The 23,126-nt window shown below is 32.9% G+C and overlaps 2 protein-coding genes across 2 annotated transcripts; both read left to right on the top strand.

Moving 5' to 3' along the window:
- Nucleotides 1-656: 656 nt before the first annotated feature.
- Nucleotides 657-19,232, top strand: LOC111701011 (calmodulin-regulated spectrin-associated protein 3). Its single transcript, XM_023472118.1, has 28 exons — nucleotides 657-768; nucleotides 1,154-1,262; nucleotides 1,702-1,802; nucleotides 2,009-2,074; nucleotides 2,432-2,515; nucleotides 2,972-3,046; nucleotides 3,229-3,397; nucleotides 4,776-4,879; nucleotides 5,111-5,611; nucleotides 6,255-6,308; nucleotides 6,389-6,757; nucleotides 6,978-7,048; nucleotides 7,736-8,091; nucleotides 8,553-8,860; nucleotides 9,134-9,283; nucleotides 10,441-10,584; nucleotides 11,872-11,963; nucleotides 12,436-12,487; nucleotides 12,782-12,855; nucleotides 13,440-13,528; nucleotides 14,486-14,539; nucleotides 14,778-14,870; nucleotides 15,488-15,593; nucleotides 16,032-16,146; nucleotides 16,735-16,810; nucleotides 17,485-17,834; nucleotides 18,582-18,874; nucleotides 19,009-19,232. The coding sequence occupies exons 1-26, from the start codon at nucleotides 748-750 to the stop codon at nucleotides 17,616-17,618; spliced, it is 3,567 nt and encodes a 1,188-aa protein (XP_023327886.1). The 5' UTR covers nucleotides 657-747; the 3' UTR covers nucleotides 17,619-17,834; nucleotides 18,582-18,874; nucleotides 19,009-19,232.
- Nucleotides 18,186-22,442, top strand: LOC111701010 (serine/threonine-protein kinase Chk2). The gene is made up of 5 exons (XM_023472117.1): nucleotides 18,186-18,200; nucleotides 20,945-21,048; nucleotides 21,395-21,484; nucleotides 21,661-21,740; nucleotides 22,270-22,442. The coding sequence occupies exons 1-5, from the start codon at nucleotides 18,186-18,188 to the stop codon at nucleotides 22,425-22,427; spliced, it is 447 nt and encodes a 148-aa protein (XP_023327885.1). The 3' UTR covers nucleotides 22,428-22,442.
- The last annotated feature ends 684 nt before the right edge of the window (nucleotides 22,443-23,126 follow it).

Genomic DNA, 23,126 nt, shown 5'->3' with positions numbered 1-23,126 from the left:
GTGAATGTGCTCAAAATGCCGCAGTATGTTTTATTGTAATGCTGCATCAACGAAACTACCTCAACGGGACTTTTTCATAAGTACGTTTTTTTCAGGAAATTTAATCAGTAAATCAATTTCTTATGTTTTAAATACGAAGATCAAAGAATTAATTAATTTTTAAAAAAAATCAAGGTCATGTTTTCGCCATTTTAACAATAATTTCAACGCGCGACAACAGCACTTGACTGAACGGCCTGCACTAGCTATTGTGTTCAGCAAGTAAAATTACGTTAAATAATATTCATTCCAACCCAAAATACAAACTATCAGAATAAATTTAAAAACAAAAAACCATTATCTTTGTAGTCCAGTTGATGTTGCACCTTTGAGTTGATTTTGTCGTCTTCGATTAATGAAGGCGAAATAAAATTATTTAATCTTATCAATTAAAAACATTATTTAGACTTAATCTTGACTTAAGTAAGCCTTTAAATAAACCAAATATTTTTGCGATAATATTTAAAGCACTTTATAAGTTTTTGTTATCGAAACTTTTAGTTAATCAATTAATCAATGTGAGTCATAAAATTAAAATGCCGCGTTCAACTATGATTCTCCGAACGGTCGCTTCAAAAACACCAAATCTTTTGGATCTGCAATTTTATTTTATTTCAGTTGTGGTTGTGTTTAATTTAAAAGAATTCTAAATGATGACTTGACGTAAATATATTTATTAGAAATAATGTTTGAAGATTGGAGTTAAACATGGAAGGGTTTTATGACAAGGTATACTATTTATTTTATTTTTAAGGACATCGTGGGAAATGAGCCCCTCAAAAATTATTAATTCTGATTTTTGTTAAAACAGAAAGTTGACATTTTTTTAGTCCTTTAACTAAAACTTAAATATCTTCGAATCTTCAAAGAACTTTTACAATTTGTTTCTTTTTTAAAGATTTGCTATTACGAAATTTAATAACAAAAACAGCTGCAAATGTAAAATAAATTTTTGAAAATTCAGAAAAAGGATAAATAAAAACCTTGGTGTAAGCAGGAATACAAAATACGAGAAAGCAAAACTAAAAATTTATAAATGCCATTTTGCAAAAAAAAAGACAATTAAATTAAACACAAAACAAAACTTTGATCTAAAGTTAATTTTAATATTCAGAGGTTCGGTTCCCCGACAAAGATAGAGCGGGATGCTCTGGAGCGGGAAAAGAAAACATCGTTTGCTACTCTAAACCGTAGTATGCCAGGAATTAATATCACATACTCAGGTTCGTGGTAGATATACTGGATAAGGGTCGTAACTTATAAGGAGGGGGGGGGGGCGATGAGACATCTGCCCCCTCTGGTAAGATAAAAAAGTTCTTTTTTTATTACTGTGAAAGGGGACTTTGTCCTTAATCCCCCTGTTTACTCTTTTGGGTTTAACGTACAGCTGTTGAGTAAGAAATTGGCTGTTAAACTCAAGTTATGATTATAAATAGTCTAATGAACATGAAAAATACCGGTTAAACTGTTAGCTTCATCAGAACCTCGAATAACTTTATAATATGGCTAAAATAACATCTTCCTATTCCACAGTTTTATGAATAGGACTGTAGTAGATCTACAGCTGGTTAGTGGTTATCCACAAAGTACTGTTTGTTATGGTGAAAAGTGGAAAACCACGAAATATTTTAGTTAAATCCACCGTTAATGTTCTGTTACTAGGGGCACAGCATGAAGGTGGTAAGCTGGGAAGACGGGGGAGTGGAGGGAAGGAAGGAACCCCGGTCAAATCTAGAGGATTTTCTCCATCAGGCGTAGAACATGTAAGTACATAATTACATCTGAAGCAAAGAGAATAAATTGTTTACTTAGTTAAACATTTTTTTTTTTTTTCCCAAATAAAAATAATCAAATTTCCAAGAGAAACACATTCATTTTCGTTCACACGAAGTGAATCGGACATGCCACTGTATAAATTGAGAGTGAATTGAAATAACGCTTACAGTCTCTTTAATGCCCAATTTTGCAGGAGGATATAGGTTTACAGCTGAATACAGTTAAATTAAAGTTAGAAGAAAGGAGACGAAAAATAGAGGTGAGAAAATTATTTTTTAAAACATTTTTTTTAATTCAATATATTTAAGTTAAAACAAACTTCAAGAAAGTCGTTATTATTTAATGATATTTTTAGTTAAAGTATTTTGTGTTTTTCCACCTACTAGAGGATAAACTATTAATTTATTGATCGTTAATCAATCATTTCGTTTTTATTTCCATCCGATGTTTTCGTTAAGAGATATTACACGAATACACTCTGTTCGCTTAGCCTTTCTAAACTTAATACTAGTGGATGACATTTTGAATCCTCTAATCAGAATAGAGCTAGTACGGACATCTTTCTAAAAAAATCTAAAATGAAAGAATTATTAATGATAAAAATGAACAAATTTAGGAGGAGAAGAGGAAGATGGAGATGTTGATGTCGAAACAGAGAGAGAAAGTTGGACAGGAAGCATTTCTCAGAGCTGTATCCAAGGTGACCCCCCCCCCTTGTTTTCTAATGTGACCCCCCCCCCCTTCCCTCCTTTTCAAACAGAAAACAGTTTCAGCTTGAGAAAATTCACGAAAATCTGCCAACTTGAGTTTGTGTTCGATTTGAACTGTTTTCTCTTTCTTTTGGGATCTTTTACATTTTATACTCCTTTAAAATGATTCGATGTAAAGTGCAATCTTTAAAATTCCCCCCTAATGTTGTAGTTACGGATTATATTTATGATTAACTATTCAATGTTGATAAGTTGGAAATAAATCTTGATAAGTGATATTATTGATTTTTAATCATCTGTATTCTTTCCATTTATCTGTGTCTGTCTGTCTTTAAGTTTGGGCCATACCTACCTACCTAATTACCTACCTACTTACCTACCTACCCACCTACCTACCTACCTACCTACCTACCTACCTACCTACCTACCTAACCTAATGTATCCAGGGTATAAGAAGAGCAGGGGGTGGAACCGATGTACCAGGGAACGCTAGGGACGAAATTCTTGAGATTGCATCAAAGGTTAGAAAATTTATTTATTAGTTGAAAACTTTTAAATCCCTTATTAGATTGTGAGAAAAAAACGCATTCAATATTCCCAGTTTTAATTTATTTATTTTAATTTAAATTTTGATTTTTTTGACTAAATTTTATTTTTTCCTAATCTAAAATTATTTTCTCCAAAAATAATGTTTTTATTTAAGGTTGGTGAAGGGATGGTTGACCGCAAATCAGCAAGGGAGGGAGGGCGAACTGATGAGGGTTTGAGGGATGAAGGGCGAACTGATGAGGGACTGAAAAGACCCTTTTCCTTAAAGTTGAGTGAGGAGTTAAACAAGTCCTCAGTTCAAACTCCCGAGGCTGAAGCCATGGGTTAGTTTTTTTATTTTTTCTTCTGTTTAAAGGGACTGTTTAACGTAATTTCAAGTGACACTCCATACAAAGAGGGCAATGCCCGATTCACAACGGTACTTTTGAAGCCTTTATCTGATCAATGATAAGATAGGTTTAAAAGTGTTTAATTCTGACAATTTATTTATGTTTCTACATTGCACAACACTTTGGTAAGGAAACCACAATTGAAAGTAATCCGTTTTCAAAATTATAAACAATGATATCTATTGCATACTTGATCGAATAAAAGCTTTTAAAGGTACCGTTGTGAATCGGGCATTGCCGTCTTTGCATGAATAGTCACTTGAAATCACGCTTACAGTCCCATTAAAGCTGTGATTTGTATTGAATATATACTGATCTTGATATGATTTATTTAAAGATTTTAGAAACGTTTATTGATTGCAGCCTTACGTTTTTTTTATTTAAAAAAATATATTATTATTTATAATTTTTGAGAAGGGGAAAGAATCTAGTTTTTTATATGAAAAATTTTTTTTTTTTTAAATACATTATATTTTCGGCATCTTCTTTTGCATTATTTGCTGAGCTTTATTGTCGGCTGTATTGTGCTTATCAGTTTCAATTCATCAGTTGCCATTTATTATTAGAATAGGATCATGTTTTATAAAGGTTAGTGGTAAAATCCGGATCGTTGGATCCACAATGTTTTGACCTCCAAGATCCGGATCCACAATGTTTTGACCTCCAAGATCCGGATCCAAGGGGCAAAGTATCAACCCAAATTCTGCCCCCTAAGCACAAATCTCAAATATTATCTTTTATGATATTAATTGAAAAATTACTTTCAAAACATTTTTCATTTGTTAAAAAATGAGTAAATCTTAAAGAAATATTTATGACCCGGATCCGCATCAAAATGAAAAGGATCCTAAGCAATGGGATGTAAAACCTGAAAAAATTATGATTATAGTTACAGGACAAAGGAGGAGATATAACTATAAAGAGAGAGATATTTTTTACGTTTTATTGTGACGTACGTACAGTATTAGTATGTTTTCTTATTATTATTAATTACCTTCTTCCCCTTTAAAAATAATTTGCCCTTCCAGGTGTGAGTGGGGGGGGATGTTTTTCTAAAAATTATATATCCCCGTGGCCTGCCTTGCTATGTACAAGACTAATTTACAAATATTGTATTTTTTTACAACAAAATAAATATAAAGCTGTTCTCATACGTCATAGTAAAATGTAAACATAATTGGATGAAAATTAGGAAGTATATAATAAACAATTAAAAACAAAATTAATATTGATTAAAATAACATTAATAATAAAAGGTGATAATGTAAATAAAGATATTAATGAAATTATGCTAATTGAAACTATTGTTTAGATATATCCCGTATGAGTGACTCCTTGTATTCTTTACAGTCCGATATTCAACGTCTAGCTCTGCAGCAGACCCAGATTCAGAACCTCATGAATACTGCAGCAGAGGTAGGAGTAGGAGTAAAAGAGAATAAACAGGGACACCCCCCTTGATATGCCAGAGAAGTTTGCGCTACACGACTAAAAACAGTTTTTTTTGTCAGTAAATACTAACCTTGTATCAATAGAGAAGTTTTTTAGGCCCCAATTTACATACCCTCCCCCCACCCCCCCAGCAAACACACACAAACACTTACCGTGGATTTATCATCCTAATCTAAACCATATTATTTTGTATAGCCTAAGACCATGAATCCAAGCGGAGGAAACCAGCCACCATTTTTCATCAATGAATCCTCTACCCCACCTCCTTCCAACCACACCCCCTCTAAACCCTTCTTTATTAACCAACCGGAGCAGGGGAGCGGGAACAAACCGTTTTATATTTCTCAAACCGCCAGTCCTCGCCGCACCTGGGGAGAACCGGCACCAATAAAACTCCCGCCGGCGGTGGAGTATCCGGCTCCGCAGTTTCAACCACCTCAGCCGCACCACCCTCAGCCCTATAGTCATATGCAACCCCCTACCCAGCAACCCTATGGTGCACCACCCCCAGGGTACAACCAGCCCTACCCCTATCCTCCGCAACCCTACTGTGATCAGTATGGAAGACCGGTAGCAGTTCCCTACCCTGGTGGAGCGTATCCTAGCTTTGCACCTGGATATACTCAACCCTATCAGCCTTATCCTACCTACCATCAACCCCCATACACGCCTCCAGATGTTCATCATCCGCCGCAGGTAATATATTATCAATTTGGAGATGGAAACACTTATGTTATGTACTGTTGACACTTTTTCTGTTTTATCCTCTCTTTTGTGGATATCACTACTGCGTTCCAATTAATGAGAGTTCTCTCTTTGATTGCGCGCAAAACTTACAAACTTCTGATTTGCTGTTCGGTTCCTGCAAAGGACACACAGTGATTGGTTGAATTTTAGACACTTTCCTGCCTATCAACTAAAGATTAAATTAATCGGCAGATTAACAAGAGGGGATCAAGCATTGATCTCTTTATCCACAATACACGAATTTCTGGCTCTGAGGAATTTAAGATATTAAATTTCAATTGATACAACAAACTGAAATTTTCAATTTTTTGATGAACTATTCAGAAATTAGGAAATTTTTATTTTCTCTCCTTTTTCAACAGTTCAGATATAGAATTTGAGAGTAAAAAAGTTTTTTTTGCAGTTTTTGGATGTTTTTAGATCCGGATCCGGATCCAGGTAGCCAAAATTTTGCGGATCTAATGTATCCGGATTCCAAGCACTGCTAATCTATAATTGGAAAAAATTAAGTCTACAGACCCTTTAAGTAATAATCACCAGACACCCAAAAAATAATAATAATGAACAAATTGTTGAGATGAAAACTGTTCAGATTGACGAGGAGGCAAGAGGACGATTATCGTTATCTAGAACATCTAGTCTAAAAGTAAGTGCAGCCTAAATTTTCCCACCATTTTTCAATATGCGGAAAATGCCGCGCATACTATTTGATTTAATATTATCTAGGGCACGACGCGGTACAGCTTAAACCAGAGCCTTCCATTGCACTCTGACCATCAAGAATTATCTGCTTTTAATCGGTCCGCCCCTGACCGCGTGTTTTCTGCCCCCGAGCAGCGCGTTCTCCCTTCTCAAGAACGGGATGAAACTGCGTCAGAACGAATTCTTTCCACTCCGGGACGTGGCATTTCTACTCCAGAGCGAGTGTTTTCTACTCCAGAACGTGCTTTATCCACCCCGGAACGTGCTTCATTGACTCCAGAACGTGCTGTCTTTACACCAGAACGTTTTCAACCAACTCAGCTGGCGGGAGTTCGTTCTGAACTAGAGCATGATCTTAAAGCGGACTTAAGGCGTGAAACTGAATTAACACAGGTACCATTGATATCTATGTAATTCATGGATAGATTGATTGAATCAGTGATTGGTTTTAACTTTTTATTGATATGATTTTATGTAAGGGTTGGTTGATTTACTGATTTGTTAAACTCAATAAAAATTGACTAATATATTATTAAATTATTTGTTGATTTTTGAACTGCACGATTGATTGAATGATTCATTGGTTGATTGATTGATTTGGGGTACTATTAAGGTTGAAGAGAGAAGGAAACCTGCCACGGCAGAGAAACCATCTTTATCAGCTTCATTTCTGGAACAGAAACGGTATTATCTTGTCACAATTCTAGTAGGACCTATTGAACTTCTATTGCTTGTCGCATTTCACATATAAATCTAATGCCTGTTTAACAACATTTCTATCATTTTGATTTTGAGGAAACTTACGATTTTGCAGTTTTTTTTTGTTAAGTGTAGATCATGTTATTTATTTTCTAAAAGTCGTAGATAATAAATGCTTACATTTGAATTTTTAAAACCCGCTTTATACATACATAGAATATTCGGTATTTTCGCGGTATACTTGCATCAAGTAACGTCTTCTGTGTCAAGATCACACTGAACGCTAGCGTACACACCTGTTTTACGGTAATTTGAACACAATTTGAGATATCTGGCCTCGATGATGATGCAAAGATGTTAAGGGTACCGTTGTAAATCGGACATTGCCATCTTTGCATGGAAGGGCACTTGAAATTAAGTTTACAGTCCCATTGAAAAGAAATCATAATCCATTATAAAAGATGACCCCAAGTATTGAACTTCTATTGCTTGTTGCATTTCACATATAAATCTAATGCCTTTTTAACAACATTTCTATCATTTTGATTTTGAGGAAACTTACGATTTTGCAGTTTTTTTTTGTTAAGTGAAGAAATCCATGAAAATACGTAAATCTTATCAAATCTCAGAATTTGAGATAAAAACTAGCGAAACTAAACTTTAACTTTTAAGGAGGAACACGGATCATCTTGAAGCCAGACCAAAATCCGCCATATTGGACCGGTCAGGCGCCATATTTTTTTCTCCAGCTCAGCTGAACTCACGGGAGCAATCTCCTGTAACCATGGGCCAGTCACCAGCTGCTAGGGGCTACTCACCAGGGGCTAGGGGGCAATCCCCCGGGGTGAGGGGTGCGATATTTTTTGATAAACATGAGGAGCCAGGAGATGAGGATTTAGATAACACTGATAAGGGAGTTGAACAAGCAGCTGAAGATCTGACTGGAAGATCACCAGTACTTCCCATAGAACCAGAGATGACTGCTTCTACCCTTGAAACATTGAACAAGATGAAAACTGAAACTATAGGCAAGTCAATTTGACCTCGACATGGAGCTTGACATTGACTTTGGATTTGACTTTGACACTGATATTGAGACTGGCATTGAATTGGACATTTTGACCTTGACCTTGACCTTGATTTTTTACCTGGCCCTTAACATTAACATTGACCCTGGCATTGACCTTGACTCTGGCATTGACCTTGATCTTGACATTGACCTTGACTCTGGCATTGACCTTGACCTTCATCTTGACATTGACTTTGACCCTGGCATTGACCTTGATCTTGACATTGACATTGACCTTAATCTAGATATTGACCTTGACCCTGTCATTGATCTTGACCTTGATCTTGACATTGACCTTGACTCTGTACCTGACCACAGAAATGAATCTTATTAATTTTAAATTTTCAATCGATTTATAATAAATCACTAGATATGCTTTGAGAATAAAACATTGAAATAATGTTTTGATACTTTTTTTAGGTGATACAACAGATAATGCAAAAGGATTCCTTATATCATTCGATAACTCGGCGGTGAAACCGAAACCAATTCTTAAACCAAGAAAATCTGTCAAAAAAGACGAAAGTCCGGTAGTTGAGCTTAATAACCCCGGCAAACAAGGTTCTGTCACCAGTGATAAAATGGAACGCAACATGGACGACATATCAACTAAAATGGCGGATTACTCACCGAGAGGAGTAATTTTAAAATGTCGTCTTTGCGAGGAATCTGAGTCAAATGATCCCACGCTTCAACTCTGTTGGTCTTGTATTCAACTAATTAAAAGAANCTTAAAAGTTGTACACAACACATGTATTTTCTTCACAACATGAATTCTCTCTTTACCTCTAGTGATAAAATCCTAATGATCCGCGTTAAGCTTTTCTACATTTCAGGGGCGTAAGGGTTAACTTATTTTTTGAGTGGAATGGAACACAAATAATCATCCTAGTACTGCTTTTTTGACATGAATGAGTTGTCAGAAACGTATTGTTCAAAATTTTGCTAAACTAAAAATCATTTAACTTTCTAAACTTATTTGTGAAATAAAGACGACATTTAATTCCAGATCTCCAGTTTGTTCTCGGGACAGTAGCTGTCCTTCTACCTGTGACAGCTGTCTGCTTGAGAAAGGTCGACAGCTGGAGCTGATACAGAAGGTCGAAGTTGTCGATATTCCCGTCGTGGAGTCGGAAGAAGCTCGACAAGCGGTAATTTTTATATTACTAGAAATTCAAGGCGCTTCGCGCCCTTCTTTCTAGGCTTTTAGGGCGCTTCGCGCCCATCTTCTATTTAAATTGTGAAAATGTTCTTTTTGTTTACATTTTAAAACAAAGAAGAAAAAAATTTGCAGATTTAAAAAAAAAAAATTGCGGATTTTCAAGAATTTAAATTTTTTTTNGTCAAGTAATCTATATATAAATTTGGCTTGTCTGTTTGTTTGTTGGATACAAACAAACAGACAAGCCAAATTTATATATAGATTCATTAGAATTGCATTGTCAACTATTGTGTTGGATACTCATAATCCCAATAGCTTGATCTCAATATCCATTGTGGGCACTTATAATTCGATCTTGATCTCTTCATTTCAGTTATTCCTCCAGGGTACATCAGGGTCCTGAAAATATTAAATATTTATATTGCTCCTCTACGTGCGACTATTTTCTTCATACCATGATAAAATAGAAACAACATTTAATTCTCAAGTTTTACATTAATAAAATCTTTTGTTTGGAGAAAAATATTCTTATTCTGGTTAGAAATTAATCAGTTATCAGTTATCACCCTTGGGGCTGTGGGTTATTACTATTTAATTAGGCGTTTATCGCTGATATAGTTAGATGGTATGTTAAGCAAAAAGTCTGTCATGTTTCGTGGGAATTTTAAATTTTAGAATTTGTTATGGTGTCCTTGTTTTTGTCAACTAACAAAAAAATGCTATAAACGAAAGAAAGTAGATCGAAAGGAATTCTAATAGTTACACGGAAGAAAGTAGGTTGAAAAGAATTCTAATAATTAGTCGGAAGAAAGTAGGTTGAAAAGAATTCTAATTATTAGGCGGAAGAAAGTAGGTTGAAAAGAATTATAATTATTAGGCGGAAGAAAGAAGGTTGAAAAGAATTATAAATATTAGACAATTAGGCGGAAGAAAGACAGTTGAAAAGAATTACAATTATTAGGCAGAGGAAAGACGATTGAAAAGAATTCTANTGATAAATTCAAAACTTAAGAGAGAGAGTCGGTTTAAAAGAATTCTGATTATTAAGTGTAAGAAAGTCGATTAAAAATGCGGTAGAGAGTCGGTTAAGAAGAGTTCTAGTAATTAGGCGGAAGAAATTTGGTAGTAAAGAATTATAATTATTAGGCGGAAGAGAGTCGGTTGAAAAGAGAAGACGAAGCCAGGAAGAGAAGAGAAGAAGAAGAGACTAAGAAGGAAGAAACGGCTAAGAGGAAGGAAGAGGAAAGGAGACGCAGAGAAGAAATTCTTGAGCAGCATAAAATAAAAAAGGTGAACTTTTCTAGATAAACATTTTTACGCCATTCAGAGTAGGGAACTTATACCGATGGCGCTCATCTACAACACTTTATTTTTATTTTGAAGCGATTAAGTGCTTAATCCTTTATCAAAGGCTGTCTTTCTCATATTTTTACGAGAAGTCATCGATCTAGAGAAATATCCAGATGGAATTAAACTAATCCGTCGGGCTAATAGTGAATAAGAGATTTCTGAAGGGATAAACCGAACACAAGTCAATAGAATAGTATTTTAATTAAAGGGACTGTGTCCCTATAAGCGTAATTTCTTGTGACCCTCCCACACTGCTGAAAATTGACCATCAGGTTTCAAGTCAAAACACCTAAACCTTTTGTTTGGATTATGTTTATATGCAGGCTACTGAGTTATATTCTCAATTTTCAGAAAATGCCACCTAGGGAATTTTGAGCAAATAAATTTTTAAGAAATTGTAGAAATCAAGTCCATTCACAGGTCTTAAATTAAACAAAAATTTCATTTCAAGACTTTAATCTGCTTGTTCTGGGTTTTTTACGATATTTTTTTTAACGGTAAATGACATGGTCTCCAATTTTTTTTATTTTTCTTTAACAGTCATGAAACTTATTGTAGCAAAAAATCAAACCCCTAAGTCAACTGCCTGACTGTCAAAATGCGGCCCGAAAAAGTTTTTTTGATGTAATTTTTACTGATTACTTCATGAAGTCTTTTTCAGGAAGTAATTGGGCAATAAAACAGTTCACTTAAGGCTTTGATTTTTTTCTCTAAAACATATCTTATGATTGTTAAGGAAAATTCACAAAATTTGGGGACCCTACCATCAACGGTTCTAAAAAATATCACAAAAAAACACAGAATAATCTTAATTAATCTTTGAACCTACAGTTACGATTGAGTTTAGACTTAAAAATGTACTTGATTTCTACAATTTCTTTAAAATGGATTTACTTAAAATTCCCTTGGTGGCATTTTCTGAAAATTTAGATTATAACTCAAACCTGCATATTAATATATTCCGAAGAAAAAATTAGGTGTTTTGACTTGAATCCTGATGGTTCATTTCGAGCAGTGTGCTCCATGCAAAGATGGCAACGCCAGATTTAAAACGATACCCTTAAAAGCTTTGTCTGATCAAGTATAAATAAGAAATCCATGTTTTTATTTTTTTTTAACTGGTCATTGTTATTTGCGGTTTCTCTGCGAAAGTGACACTTCAACACTTATTAGTTAACACTTATTGAGTCAGATTTGCAGAATTTAAATTATTCCCCGATTTTTTAGGAATTGGAGAAGGATGAGGCGGCTGGGTTGGGTGGAGGAGGTGCTGGGTGTCCGAGTTCTTACAATAAATTTGCTCCCAAACTCAGACCTAGGAAAAAACAGTCGAGAAAATTTTCTCTTTAATATGTATTTACATTTCTATAATATAAACCGGGTTTAATTTATTAAAAGAAAAAAATGGTTTTAAAAATTAGATATTTTTTCTCCAGCCTTGACTTAATTTTTATTATTCGGTTCAAAAAGGTTGCACAACAATATCAAATATAAATTGTGACTTCTGAAAATCAATCCCCTGAATAGAATAAAAATTGTTGAAATCTTAATAACTATACCTGCATTTCTAATAAACTTATAAATTCTCTTGAATTTGATCAAAACTAATAAATCTGCATAATTATCGTGACATTTTTGGGAAAATTTTAAAAATTTGCAAAAACTAAAACTAAGTCTAACAACTTCCCTATTATGTATTAAAGCTGTCCAAGTGTTTAAAATTAATTTAAAAAAAACTATTAAATCTACAAAAAAAAATCCCCCATTAATTTAAACTGTTTGAATCTACAGATCTGCGGGGGCGGGTAAACCTCGGCCTAAAACTATCCATGTTGATACTGAGGTAAAGAATAAGAAAAAATTTTATATTTAAAATAATATTTTTAGATTTTTTTCTGGGGGGGGGAGGGGTGATGTTTTAAAGATTGGCTGATTCAATTTATCGGTTCTGCACAAGAATTCGATACACCAACATTTTGATATGTTATTAATAAAATAACAAAAAAATATTTCAATACCCATAAACTCCTTTTATCTTTAATAATCAATTCATATTTTTTCTGGAAGTTACTTATATTTTGTCAAATTACTTATTTAAACTGTTTTTTATTTTTTATTTTTAAAAATTACTTTTTAGGAGCTGGTGCCTAGCAGAACAGGGTTGCGGGGGTCACAATCAAATCTTAATATGAGCTCCGTCAATAGAAATAGGTATATATTTACAAATCATGTGCCACGTAGAATAAAGACGATAATGTCTTAATATTAACTTAATTGGGTTTTGTGTTCTTTGTCGGCTCGACGTCAAGACTTGTATCTTGTTCTCCACAATCAGTTAATCGAATAATAGCGTCTACAACAGAGGGTCTCTGCTATAAACGCTATTATTTTAAATTTTAATATTCTGGCAATTTTGAAATTGCGGAATTATTTCTAGTCGAAAAAAGGGCGCGCGAAAACTATGGATTTGATTAATTTGATTCATTTATTTAATAAGATTAGATCAGAGATCGGTACTTCTGTTTTAAGTATCGTTAATCTTGATCTCGATATCCAATGTGGGCACTAATAATTTTGAGAATAAATGTCTGAGCTCTCAATTAACGTTATCCCTGCAGAGTATGACCACCACGGGATATGGAAGAAGAAAAAAATTAATCCAAAGATTTGCATAATATATAGATCAATGCTTAATCCCGAAACTTACAACACAAGAATTCTGATGTTTTAATGTTTCTCCGTCTTGTATTTGTTAAAATGGAAAGATTAAAAGTTACCGTAAGCTATGACTTCAGGTACCACGGTTCCTTGCGACGTGGGAGTAATGTTTCTCTTCATGATGATGATGTTTATGCCGGTTCCCTCCGAGGTCTAGGACATATGGGTAAGTTTTCCAAAAATCATTTTTTTGGCACAATTGTAATCGAAAAGAAAGTGGAATGTCACTAAAACGACGGATTGGTGTTATTATATTAATTTTTAAAAAATCAGATATTTTTTAAACATTTCAAAAAAATTCAAATATTTTTCAAACATTTTAAGAAAGATTCAGATATTTTTCAAACATTTTTTTAAAAATTCAGATATTTTTTAAACATTCTAAAAAATCGGATATTTTTCAAACATTTTTTAAAAAAATTGAATTATTTTTTTTCTTATACTGAACTTTTTTTTGTAAACTAATAATTACAAAATCAACAGCAAAATTTGTAATTTAAAGAAATAACGAAGACGAGAAACATTTATATCAATTCTCAAAATACGATGTATTTTATTTGGCTAACCATGAATATTTATAAAAATTCTGAAAATGAAGCGACAATAAGAAAAACTAAAAAAAAACTTACTCCAACTGGAATATATGTAAATTACATTGGTAAATTTGATATATTACGGTATTTTTTTATTAATATCAAAATCTAACCGTGATTTTTCAAAATTCAGGAAAGACGAGCAAGGGTGCGAAAAAAAGTAAAAATAAAATTTCTTCAAATGGTCTTAACAGCGAACCTAATGGTGATAACTGTTATTTGCTTTGTATATTTAAGGGAGTGTTCGCCAATTTTGAGAAGAATTCATTCTTTTCCTTTTTCCCTTGGACCAACCATATCAAGGGGTTTGTTAATCTAAATATCGACAATGATATTCAGTAAATTAGTTTGTCATATCTGTGAAACCAAGCCAGGACAAAATGTCGGAATTCTTTGAGCATAAATTTTGGGAACTTCAACCTGGCTTTATTNAAAGTTAAAAGGCTTCAATGAAAAACAATAATACACAAGAAAAAGACACAAAAATTAATAAATAAGATTTAAAATTTGTTATAAATGTTATTTTTTAGGAAGAAGTAAATCCTCAAGTGTTAGTAATCTAGGGCCAGGCTCCTTGCCTTTAGGTCAGTAGGCTTGATATTTCAGTTAACGTGCAAAAAGTTTTGTTCTTATTGATTAGTGTTTTTTTTTAGATTAGTTGTTTTTTAATCAATTGTTTATTTTCAGCTGAGCAGTTTTTTATTAAAGAGTTATTAATTAGTAAATTGATGTTTAGTTTATTTATTCATTCTCGATTAATCTTTGTTTTATCTCTTTTTGATTGATTGATTGATTGATTGATTGATTGATTGAAATATTTAGGAATAAGGCACTCGAGGGGAGGACGGGAGTTCGATGACGGTGCTTCAGATATATCATTATCGAGCACCACATCAGGGTACAGATCTGGCAGAGGTATTCATTTATTCATTTATTTATTCATCCTTTCATTCATCCTTATATTCATTTATTCATTTATTCAATTATCCTTTCATTCGTCCTTCCTTTCATTCATTCGTTTATTCATTCATCCATTTATCCTTTCATTCACCTATTCATCCTTTCATCCTTCCATTCACTCGTTCATATTTTCATTCGTCCTTGGATTGAATTGACAGGGTGTTGTATTTTCATGAAAATTACTTCGTCTTTTGACAAAAAATGTCCACAGAAGTTCAGAGGGGAAGTAATTTATTTTTAGGGGAAGATAATCAACTTTTTGGGGTGAAAAGTATCTAAAAATTTTTTAAAAACCTGCCTCTGATCTCAGATTCTTAATTTTTTTTCTCCAGATTAATCAAAAGCAAATGTAAAGGAAAAATTATATACCCGGTCCTGTTGGGTGATTGATTGATTGATTGATAAAGTTATTCATTCATCCACATAAAAAAAATGTTTATGCTATCATTCAATCGCTTAATCTCTTTTTGCTCTTGTCATTATAATTTATTTGGTCGATTTTATGACGGGCAATTGGGTGGTTGACTAGGTTGTGGATTGATTGATTGATTGATTTATTGATTGATGTTAAGTGTCTGCTCGATTGTTCCGTGAGCCCGTGAGTAAATCTAATCGACCGATTATCATGAACGCGGTGGAGTACGTTGTCTTCCCTGGAGCAGTTAATAAAGAATTAAGGTAAATACAGTGGTCTCCAGAACAGATGATAAGTATTTTATTAAGTATTTCTCGGGATAAATTGAAGTTTGAGTTTTTTGAAAAGTCGATTTTTGACGGTTCATCTTAATCTTGTAAAGTAGTTCCATGACAAATCATAAAATACAAATTTAAATATTTTCCTGAAGAGACACAAGGCTCTTTCTTTTATATTTTGACCTGCTTTTTGTGCATTTAGCCTGGCGAAGTTACAATAATTTACCTTATTTATTTTCTCTTTGTGCATTTAGCCTGGCGAAGTTACAATAATTTATCTTATTTATTTTCTTTTTGGTTTCAATGAAATCACATTAATTTTCAGAGCATGATGGTTGACGGGTTTGTATCATAATCAATTTTCAAATAATAACTGATAAATTCAAAACTTAAATAAAATAACATTTATTTTTTGTATTTCAGGATGAGAGTACTAGAAGAGATAGAACGCTGTGATTGTCCTCATTTTCTCATTCTCTTTAGAGACAGTCGACTCCAGTTCAGGGGGCTTTATGCTTTCTATCCAGATACTGAAGAGGTTGTTCAGATTTGATTTGATTTGATTTGTTTACTTTGTAGAATCTTTATCTAATAGTGATCCTGCTTACTTTCTATTGGTTACTTGAATGTTGATTTAACCAATAGTGATCCTGCTTGCTTTCTATTGGTTACTTGAATTTTGATTTAACCAATAGTGATCCTGCTTGCTTTCTATTGGTTACTTGAATGTTGATTTAACCAATAGTAATTCTGCTTGCTTTCTATTGGTTACTTGAATGTTGATTTAACCAATAGTGATCCTGCTTGCTTTCTATTGGTTACTTGAATGTTGATTTAACCAATAGTAATTCTGCTTGCTTTCTATTGGTTACTTAATGGTGATTTAACCAATAGTGATCCTGCTTGCTTTCTATTGGTTAATTGAATGTTGATTTAACCAATAGTGATCCTGCTTGCTTTCGATTGGTTCTTTTATATCATTTTAAAAATGGTATATTGTAATCTTTGATTATTTTTTGTTCACAGCAAGCTGTAATCATATTGTTTGAATGTCAACAATATGATAATTTTCTTAAAATAGTTTTGTTAATATTCGAAATATTTTCATTAAACATTTTTTCTTTAGGTGTTTAAAATCTACGGAACTGGTCCTAAGCAGATAAATGATAATATGATGGAGCTCTACTATAAATACAACTCAGGCAAATCAAATCTTTCATGTCATACAAAATTTAGCCATAACATCCAATTTTTACAGGGGTGTATAGTTTCTCGATAATCATTCCACCTCTTTGAAACTAATTTTTTCCCTAGAAGGGATTTATGTTGGCGCGGAGAGCAAACATTTTTTTTTTTTTTTTGCTGTGTTGGGAAAATTAAATGTAATTTGTGGTAATTTATTGATAATTGTAATTTGATAATTAAATTATCAAAAAGAAAAAAAAATATGCCTTTTGATGCCCAATTTTTGTATTTTTTTTCCAAATCATCATCAAAAAAAATTCATTCATAAAGTCCAAAACACAAGCTCTTCAGAAGAAAGTACTTTTTTCGGATTGTATAAATAGCATAAACAAAAATTTTATTCTCCTGATTTTTAAGAACGAAAACTAACAACTTTTCCTTTTCTTTATTTCTCTAGATTTGGACTAAATGAAAGGTCTAGTTAGAACAGGGGCGGGGCAGTGCACCCTGCTGCCTGGGCGGTCTTGGGGGCCCACAATGGGGTCTCTTGCAGATTTCACTTCCTTATGATTCCTTATCATAGTTCAGCTGCTTGACTCTAATCTATAAATTTCCATCTCGCGACCAATTATTTATTGATTCAAGCTTTATCTCATTAAAAAAATAAACAAGATTTGATTTGATATTTCAGGGGGGAAGAAATTTACTCAGATTCATACGAAGCACTTAACCGTAACCATTGACGGGTTCACAATTCATAATAGTCTGTGGATGGGGAAGAAAACCAAACTACCCGATAAAAAGGACCTCGCCCTGGTTTTGTAAACTACTCGATAATTAGAATAATTATAGTTAAACAAGATATCCAATACTAGATGCTTATATCTGAACAATATTAAGACAAATTCTGTGTTTCCAAATTTTAGAAATTTTAACTTAACTTAGACATTTAACGATATTTTATCTATATTATCTTTTTAATTGTTCTGCCTGCTTTTATCATCTAAGGAAAATGTAAAAGATGAAAGTCATTTTGTGCTGGTAAAACTTCATTTTTCAAAAATAATATTTTAACTTATTCAAAATTAGTGCCATGTATAATTGATACATTTGAGCTGGGAACTTTTGAATGGTAGATATCGGGATTAATGCTTGATCCACTTTTTTTCTTAATCTCGAGACTAAATAAAGCTTGTTCTCCTCTTGTTATTAATCTCCAGATTAAGGATATTCCATTCTTAAGTTTTCAGCTCAGAGTATTATTCTAAAAGCCGCCAGAGCCGCACACACTGCTGTATGTGAACCATCAGGTTTTTAGTCAAAACACCTAATTTTTTCCTGTGGAATATATTTATATGCAGTGTACTGAGTTATAATCTTAAGTTTAAGAAAATGTCACCTAATAAAGTTTGACGAAATCCATTTTGATTAAATTGTAGAAAAAAATGTGTTTTGACTGGAAACCTGATGGTTCATTTTTATCAGTGTGCGCAACTTCTATCTGAACGGATTTAAATTGTTTGTTTCATTTTTGTTTGAAGTTAGGGGCACTTCTATATTATAATGACTTTTAACTTTTATTTTTTTCTTACTTCACGATCAAAACAGGGGTACACATGTTTTTAAGAATTATTACCTATTTTCCCTTAAAGAATAATTTAGAAAATTTTAATTTTAAGAATTTGTGGAGAAAAAACGTTAAAGAGGTTCATTTCTGATACACAACGGTACCCTACAAACCGTTGCCTCTACTTTTAATTGGATGGTCATTTTAAATTACGTTAATAGTCCCTTTAAGGGAAAATGGGTTTAAAAACAACTTTATATCCCTGGAGTAAACCCCTGTAAAATGTATCATGTCTGCATTTCAGAGCTTTTAGTAACTTTAGTCGTATTGTCCTTGTTTGCCATATTACGTAACATTTTTCGCCATTTTATGTAATTTTATGTTTTTGCGGATTTATTTCTCTCGTCTTGGTGCATTTATATACTCAGTCCTCAGGAGAAAAACCAAAGTATTTATGTGTTTCGTTAAAATTCTAGTCTAGTTCATTTCAATAAGTACATTTTCAACATTAAGGGTTGTATTCTTGTTCTACGTACCCTAACCCCATCCCTGAGCTTTGGAAATAAAATAAAAAATAAAATCTAAAATAAACGTTAAAAAATGAATACAAGAATATAACCTTTTTAAAAATTACCATTTGTCATAAAGTAACTTCAAGCTTATCTCACCCTGAACCAAATGTTTGCCTAACTCTGCCAAAATTGTCAAACCCCGAAGATCTCCGATACCCCCATGCAAAGCCATAATTTATATATATACTCCATAGTGTATAAACAACATGTGATAATCTTCACTGTTTGAAATTTATCAAGAAATTTTGATTAATTCTGATCATCATTTAAGCATTTCTTAAATCAAAAATGTTTCAGAAACTTCAAAAATGAAATAATTTTTGGGGCATCTGTTTAGGACTGAAGCTCCGTGTACATAAAGTAAGAAAAGGTAATTATTAGTTTGTTAATTTAAGATCATGACCACTGCTTAAGGATCCATTTAATTTTGATGCGCACTGAAAAAAATGGATCATGAACATATTTTTCTGATTTTTTCATTAAAAGAAAATTTTTGCTTTTTCTTGTTCTTTTTGGCTTATTTTTGTTTGCTAAAAATTTATATGATTTGGGTTTTTGAAGCACTGATCATAAATTCATTACTAAGCCTGATTGATTTACCACTTACAGATTTATATTTGTTCCTGTTACTCCATTAGCTAAAATGTAAATTATAACCCCGAGTTTACGTGGAATTTTGCGCATTTTCAAAATGTTTTTGTAGACTGGACGAATAGATGAGAAAATATAACAAATTGACTGTTAAAAATATTAAAAAATATAAACTATTATTTATTTCTGGAAAATAATTTGAATTCCACCCTCACCCATATATTTCAAATCCTGATTTGCAAGAAATGAGTTTTTTTTCTGCGAGAAATAATGTTTGTAATTAACACAAAATTAAAAACATTTTTATATTAACATTATATTAAAAACCAAATATTCTACAAAAATCTATTATTATTATTACGCTAGACTTTAATCACGATATGATTGTTTGAATCTCACCTCTGATGGTAGGTTGAGATCAAATCTTGATAATTTTTTTTAAAGACCGGATCATTTTATGATCATGAAAATGCATGACGCTAGTCTGAAATTATTGTATTACAGAGCAAGGTCAAAAAACCTAAAATATAAAAGCATTAGATCATTGACATTACAATATTTTTTTTTTATTTTCCTTTAAATATCTTCTGTATAAAATTCCTGAATAAATGTTCATGTTAGATTAAAATCAGAATTTGTAGATTTAGAAGTTCTTACAATTATAGGAGTTACAAGAAGTTTAAAACATTTCTTACATTTTCCAGGTCGTCTTGATTTTCCATCAGTTTAACTCCTCCTGGTAGCTACTCCTGTAGCTGAGGTTGTAGAACTACTCCTGTAGCTGTATTGTAAGGAATACTAACTCCTCCTGGTAGCTACTCCTGTAGCTGTTGTAGAGGATACTCCTATTAGCTACTCCTGTAGCTAAGTTTGTAGAAAGAACTCCTGCTCTTGCTCCTGGTAGCTACTCCTGTATCTATGTTGTAGAGGATACTCCTATTAGCTACTCCTGTAGCTAAGTTTGTAGAAAGTACTCCTGCTCCTGGTAGCTACTCCTGTAGCTTTGATCTACTCCCGTAGTTGACAGTAGAGGACAGGTTAACCCTTAAAAATCACCAGTGTTTTATAAATAAATGTTCACCTTAGGCTATTAATCCTGACCCCCGCTTGCTCATAGTTTATACTTAATGGTGAGAAACCATCTGAAAATATTCAGATTTAAAGAAAGAGGGAAATTTAAGAACTTCAATATTTTGCAGATAATATAATCACAGAAGAATCTTGCACTAGTCTCACTTCTCCGTTTAAGTCTCCTGGAATGGAGATTTTATTAATTGAGTTTCTTTTAGTTCTTAAATGTAACAATGATCAAAAAAGAAAGAAATACTTCTTATTGGCTTCTAATCATTAGTTAAAGAAATTTGTACTTTCTTCTATATATTCTCATCTTTTGTATTATTATAAATTTTGTTGATGAGTAGGTTTGGGGACAGCTGTATCCTCACTGCGGAACATTCCCTCGGTTAGCCTTGTCTACAGACTCCTTCAAGCTTGGTCGAGGCAGATCTATGGACTACGTTATCAGGAAAATATCAATAAATCACACCAGCACACTTACATTCTAAACTCTGTGGAGCACGCAGACGACATTTATGCAATCTTCTATGTTTTTAATGTTGTCATATGCTTTTGGTGGCCTTTGGACGGTTGGTTAGAAGATGAAATAGATATTTACATCGCGCGAAACTTGCTATTTTGGTGGTTTCATAATATGTATGTAGTTTCATTGGTGTTTTGAATAGTTGGTTGGTTGATTGATTAGTGGGTGGGTGGGTTGGTTGATTTATTGTTTGGTTGGTTGTGTGGATGGTTGATTGATTGATTGATTGATTGATTGATTGATTGATTGATTGATTGATTGATTGGTCCAGAGAGTCTGATATGGGAAGTGCTAAATGGTTGACTGCCGTGAGTAAAGTACAATGTGAGATAATTAAATCAGGAACAGAAGTTTTTGTCAGGTAATATTAGAACCTTGCACTTAGTTTAGTACCGTACACATTTAAAGTTTATTTAGAAGAAAAGAAAATGAAAAAGCTGAACGTTTTGTCACTTTTGTAGATTTTATACACTTCTACTTTTTTTGGCTACCGTGGATTAAAGAATAAAAATTATCTTGACTTTTATTTTTTTTTAGAGATCATAGCTCCAATGGAACCTGGTTAAACGGAAAGAAAATTGGGAAGAATAACATGAGACCTCTGGAACATGATTCAGGAACCGTCTCTTTCTAAACTTCAATTTTGCGCATTTTTGGATTACAATTTTTGCAGATTTCTCTTAGTACATTATTAAAGTTTCATATTTTAGTTTTTTAATCCTGTTTTCCAATTTTTTCTTTAAGTTGAAAATTGTGTAGTTTTTAATCATCGCACATAAGTTAAATTTTGAGGTTTTTCTTTTGAGAACAAAAATTTCATTTTTACCAAGTTTTGGTTGGTGTTTTTCCCTTGGTTCCGGATTCGTGAACACGCATATTTTTGCGTATCTGGATCCGGAAAGCCAAAGATCCAGATCCTGATCACTGCACCACACCTTCAGTATATTTATATTGGTCGTATTGAGGGGATTTTGAAGAAATTAGTTAACAGTTGAGGTTTGTTTTAATGGTAAAAAAGAATTTTAAAAAGGAAGAAAAAACTTGCCTTTTCATGTCCATTTTTCCTTTTTTGAAATGAATTCTTGAAAATATAACATACACCCCTAGATATTTATTCTTGAAGTTTATGGATGATGATTTTGTTAGAACTCTGTTTCTCCGCCGTCAATAAGAAGGTTTTCGTATTCCGTTCAATGTCAGCCCTTAGAGATCAGTTCCCATCCCAGCTCACAGATAAATATACAGTTAGCAAGGTAGGAACAAAAATTAAGATCTGCTATCCCTCCCTCGTCCATCTTACTTAACATCCTTTCCTACCCTCGGCCCCTTTTATCTTTAAGGTTAGATCTAGACTTTAATCTGATCCCTCCATCCAATTTTAAATCTACTTTTCCCCTCTACAATCCTAAATCTCCCTCTCCCTCCAATCTCAAATCTATTATCATTATCCAAAACTTTAAATTGCTTTCCCTTACCTCAACCTTTAATATGCTTTTCCTTCCTCCTACCTTTTTCTTCTCTACAATCTTAAATCTGCTAAATCCTTCTCTCTATCAATCCGAAATCTACGAATCTTATACAAAATCTTACATATATGCGTTTTGGCATAATTTTGACACAGTTTAATATTAATTTCTCGAGACAGGAACATCAGATAGAACTCTTACAGGTATCAATCAACTCCTGAGATTCTCAGGTTTCATTCTATATTCCCTTTCATTTTTCCTTTACAGTCCCTTTAAAGCGATCGTTCAGTTCCTTTGTTATATATCTAGTTATGGAATTTGAATTAAATATTTATTTTTATCGATATTTATATCCTGAAGTGACTATCTGTATTTTTTACAAGTTTTGTTGAGATTAAATGATATATTTTTAACACTAGGCTGAGAGAATATCAGAAATATGAAGACATTAATTTTTTTATGAAAATCCACAAATTTTTGTTAAAATCCGCGAACTTTTTTTGTTTTGTTTTGCAATTACACAAAGAGAACATGTTC

The sequence above is a fragment of the Eurytemora carolleeae genome, unplaced genomic scaffold, assembly GCF_000591075.1.
Source record: "Eurytemora carolleeae unplaced genomic scaffold, Eaff_2.0 scaffold345, whole genome shotgun sequence".
Lineage (NCBI taxonomy): Eukaryota > Metazoa > Arthropoda > Copepoda > Calanoida > Temoridae > Eurytemora > Eurytemora carolleeae.
The sequence above is the reverse complement of the archived record's forward strand: the minus strand, read 5'-3'. Positions and strand labels throughout refer to the sequence as shown.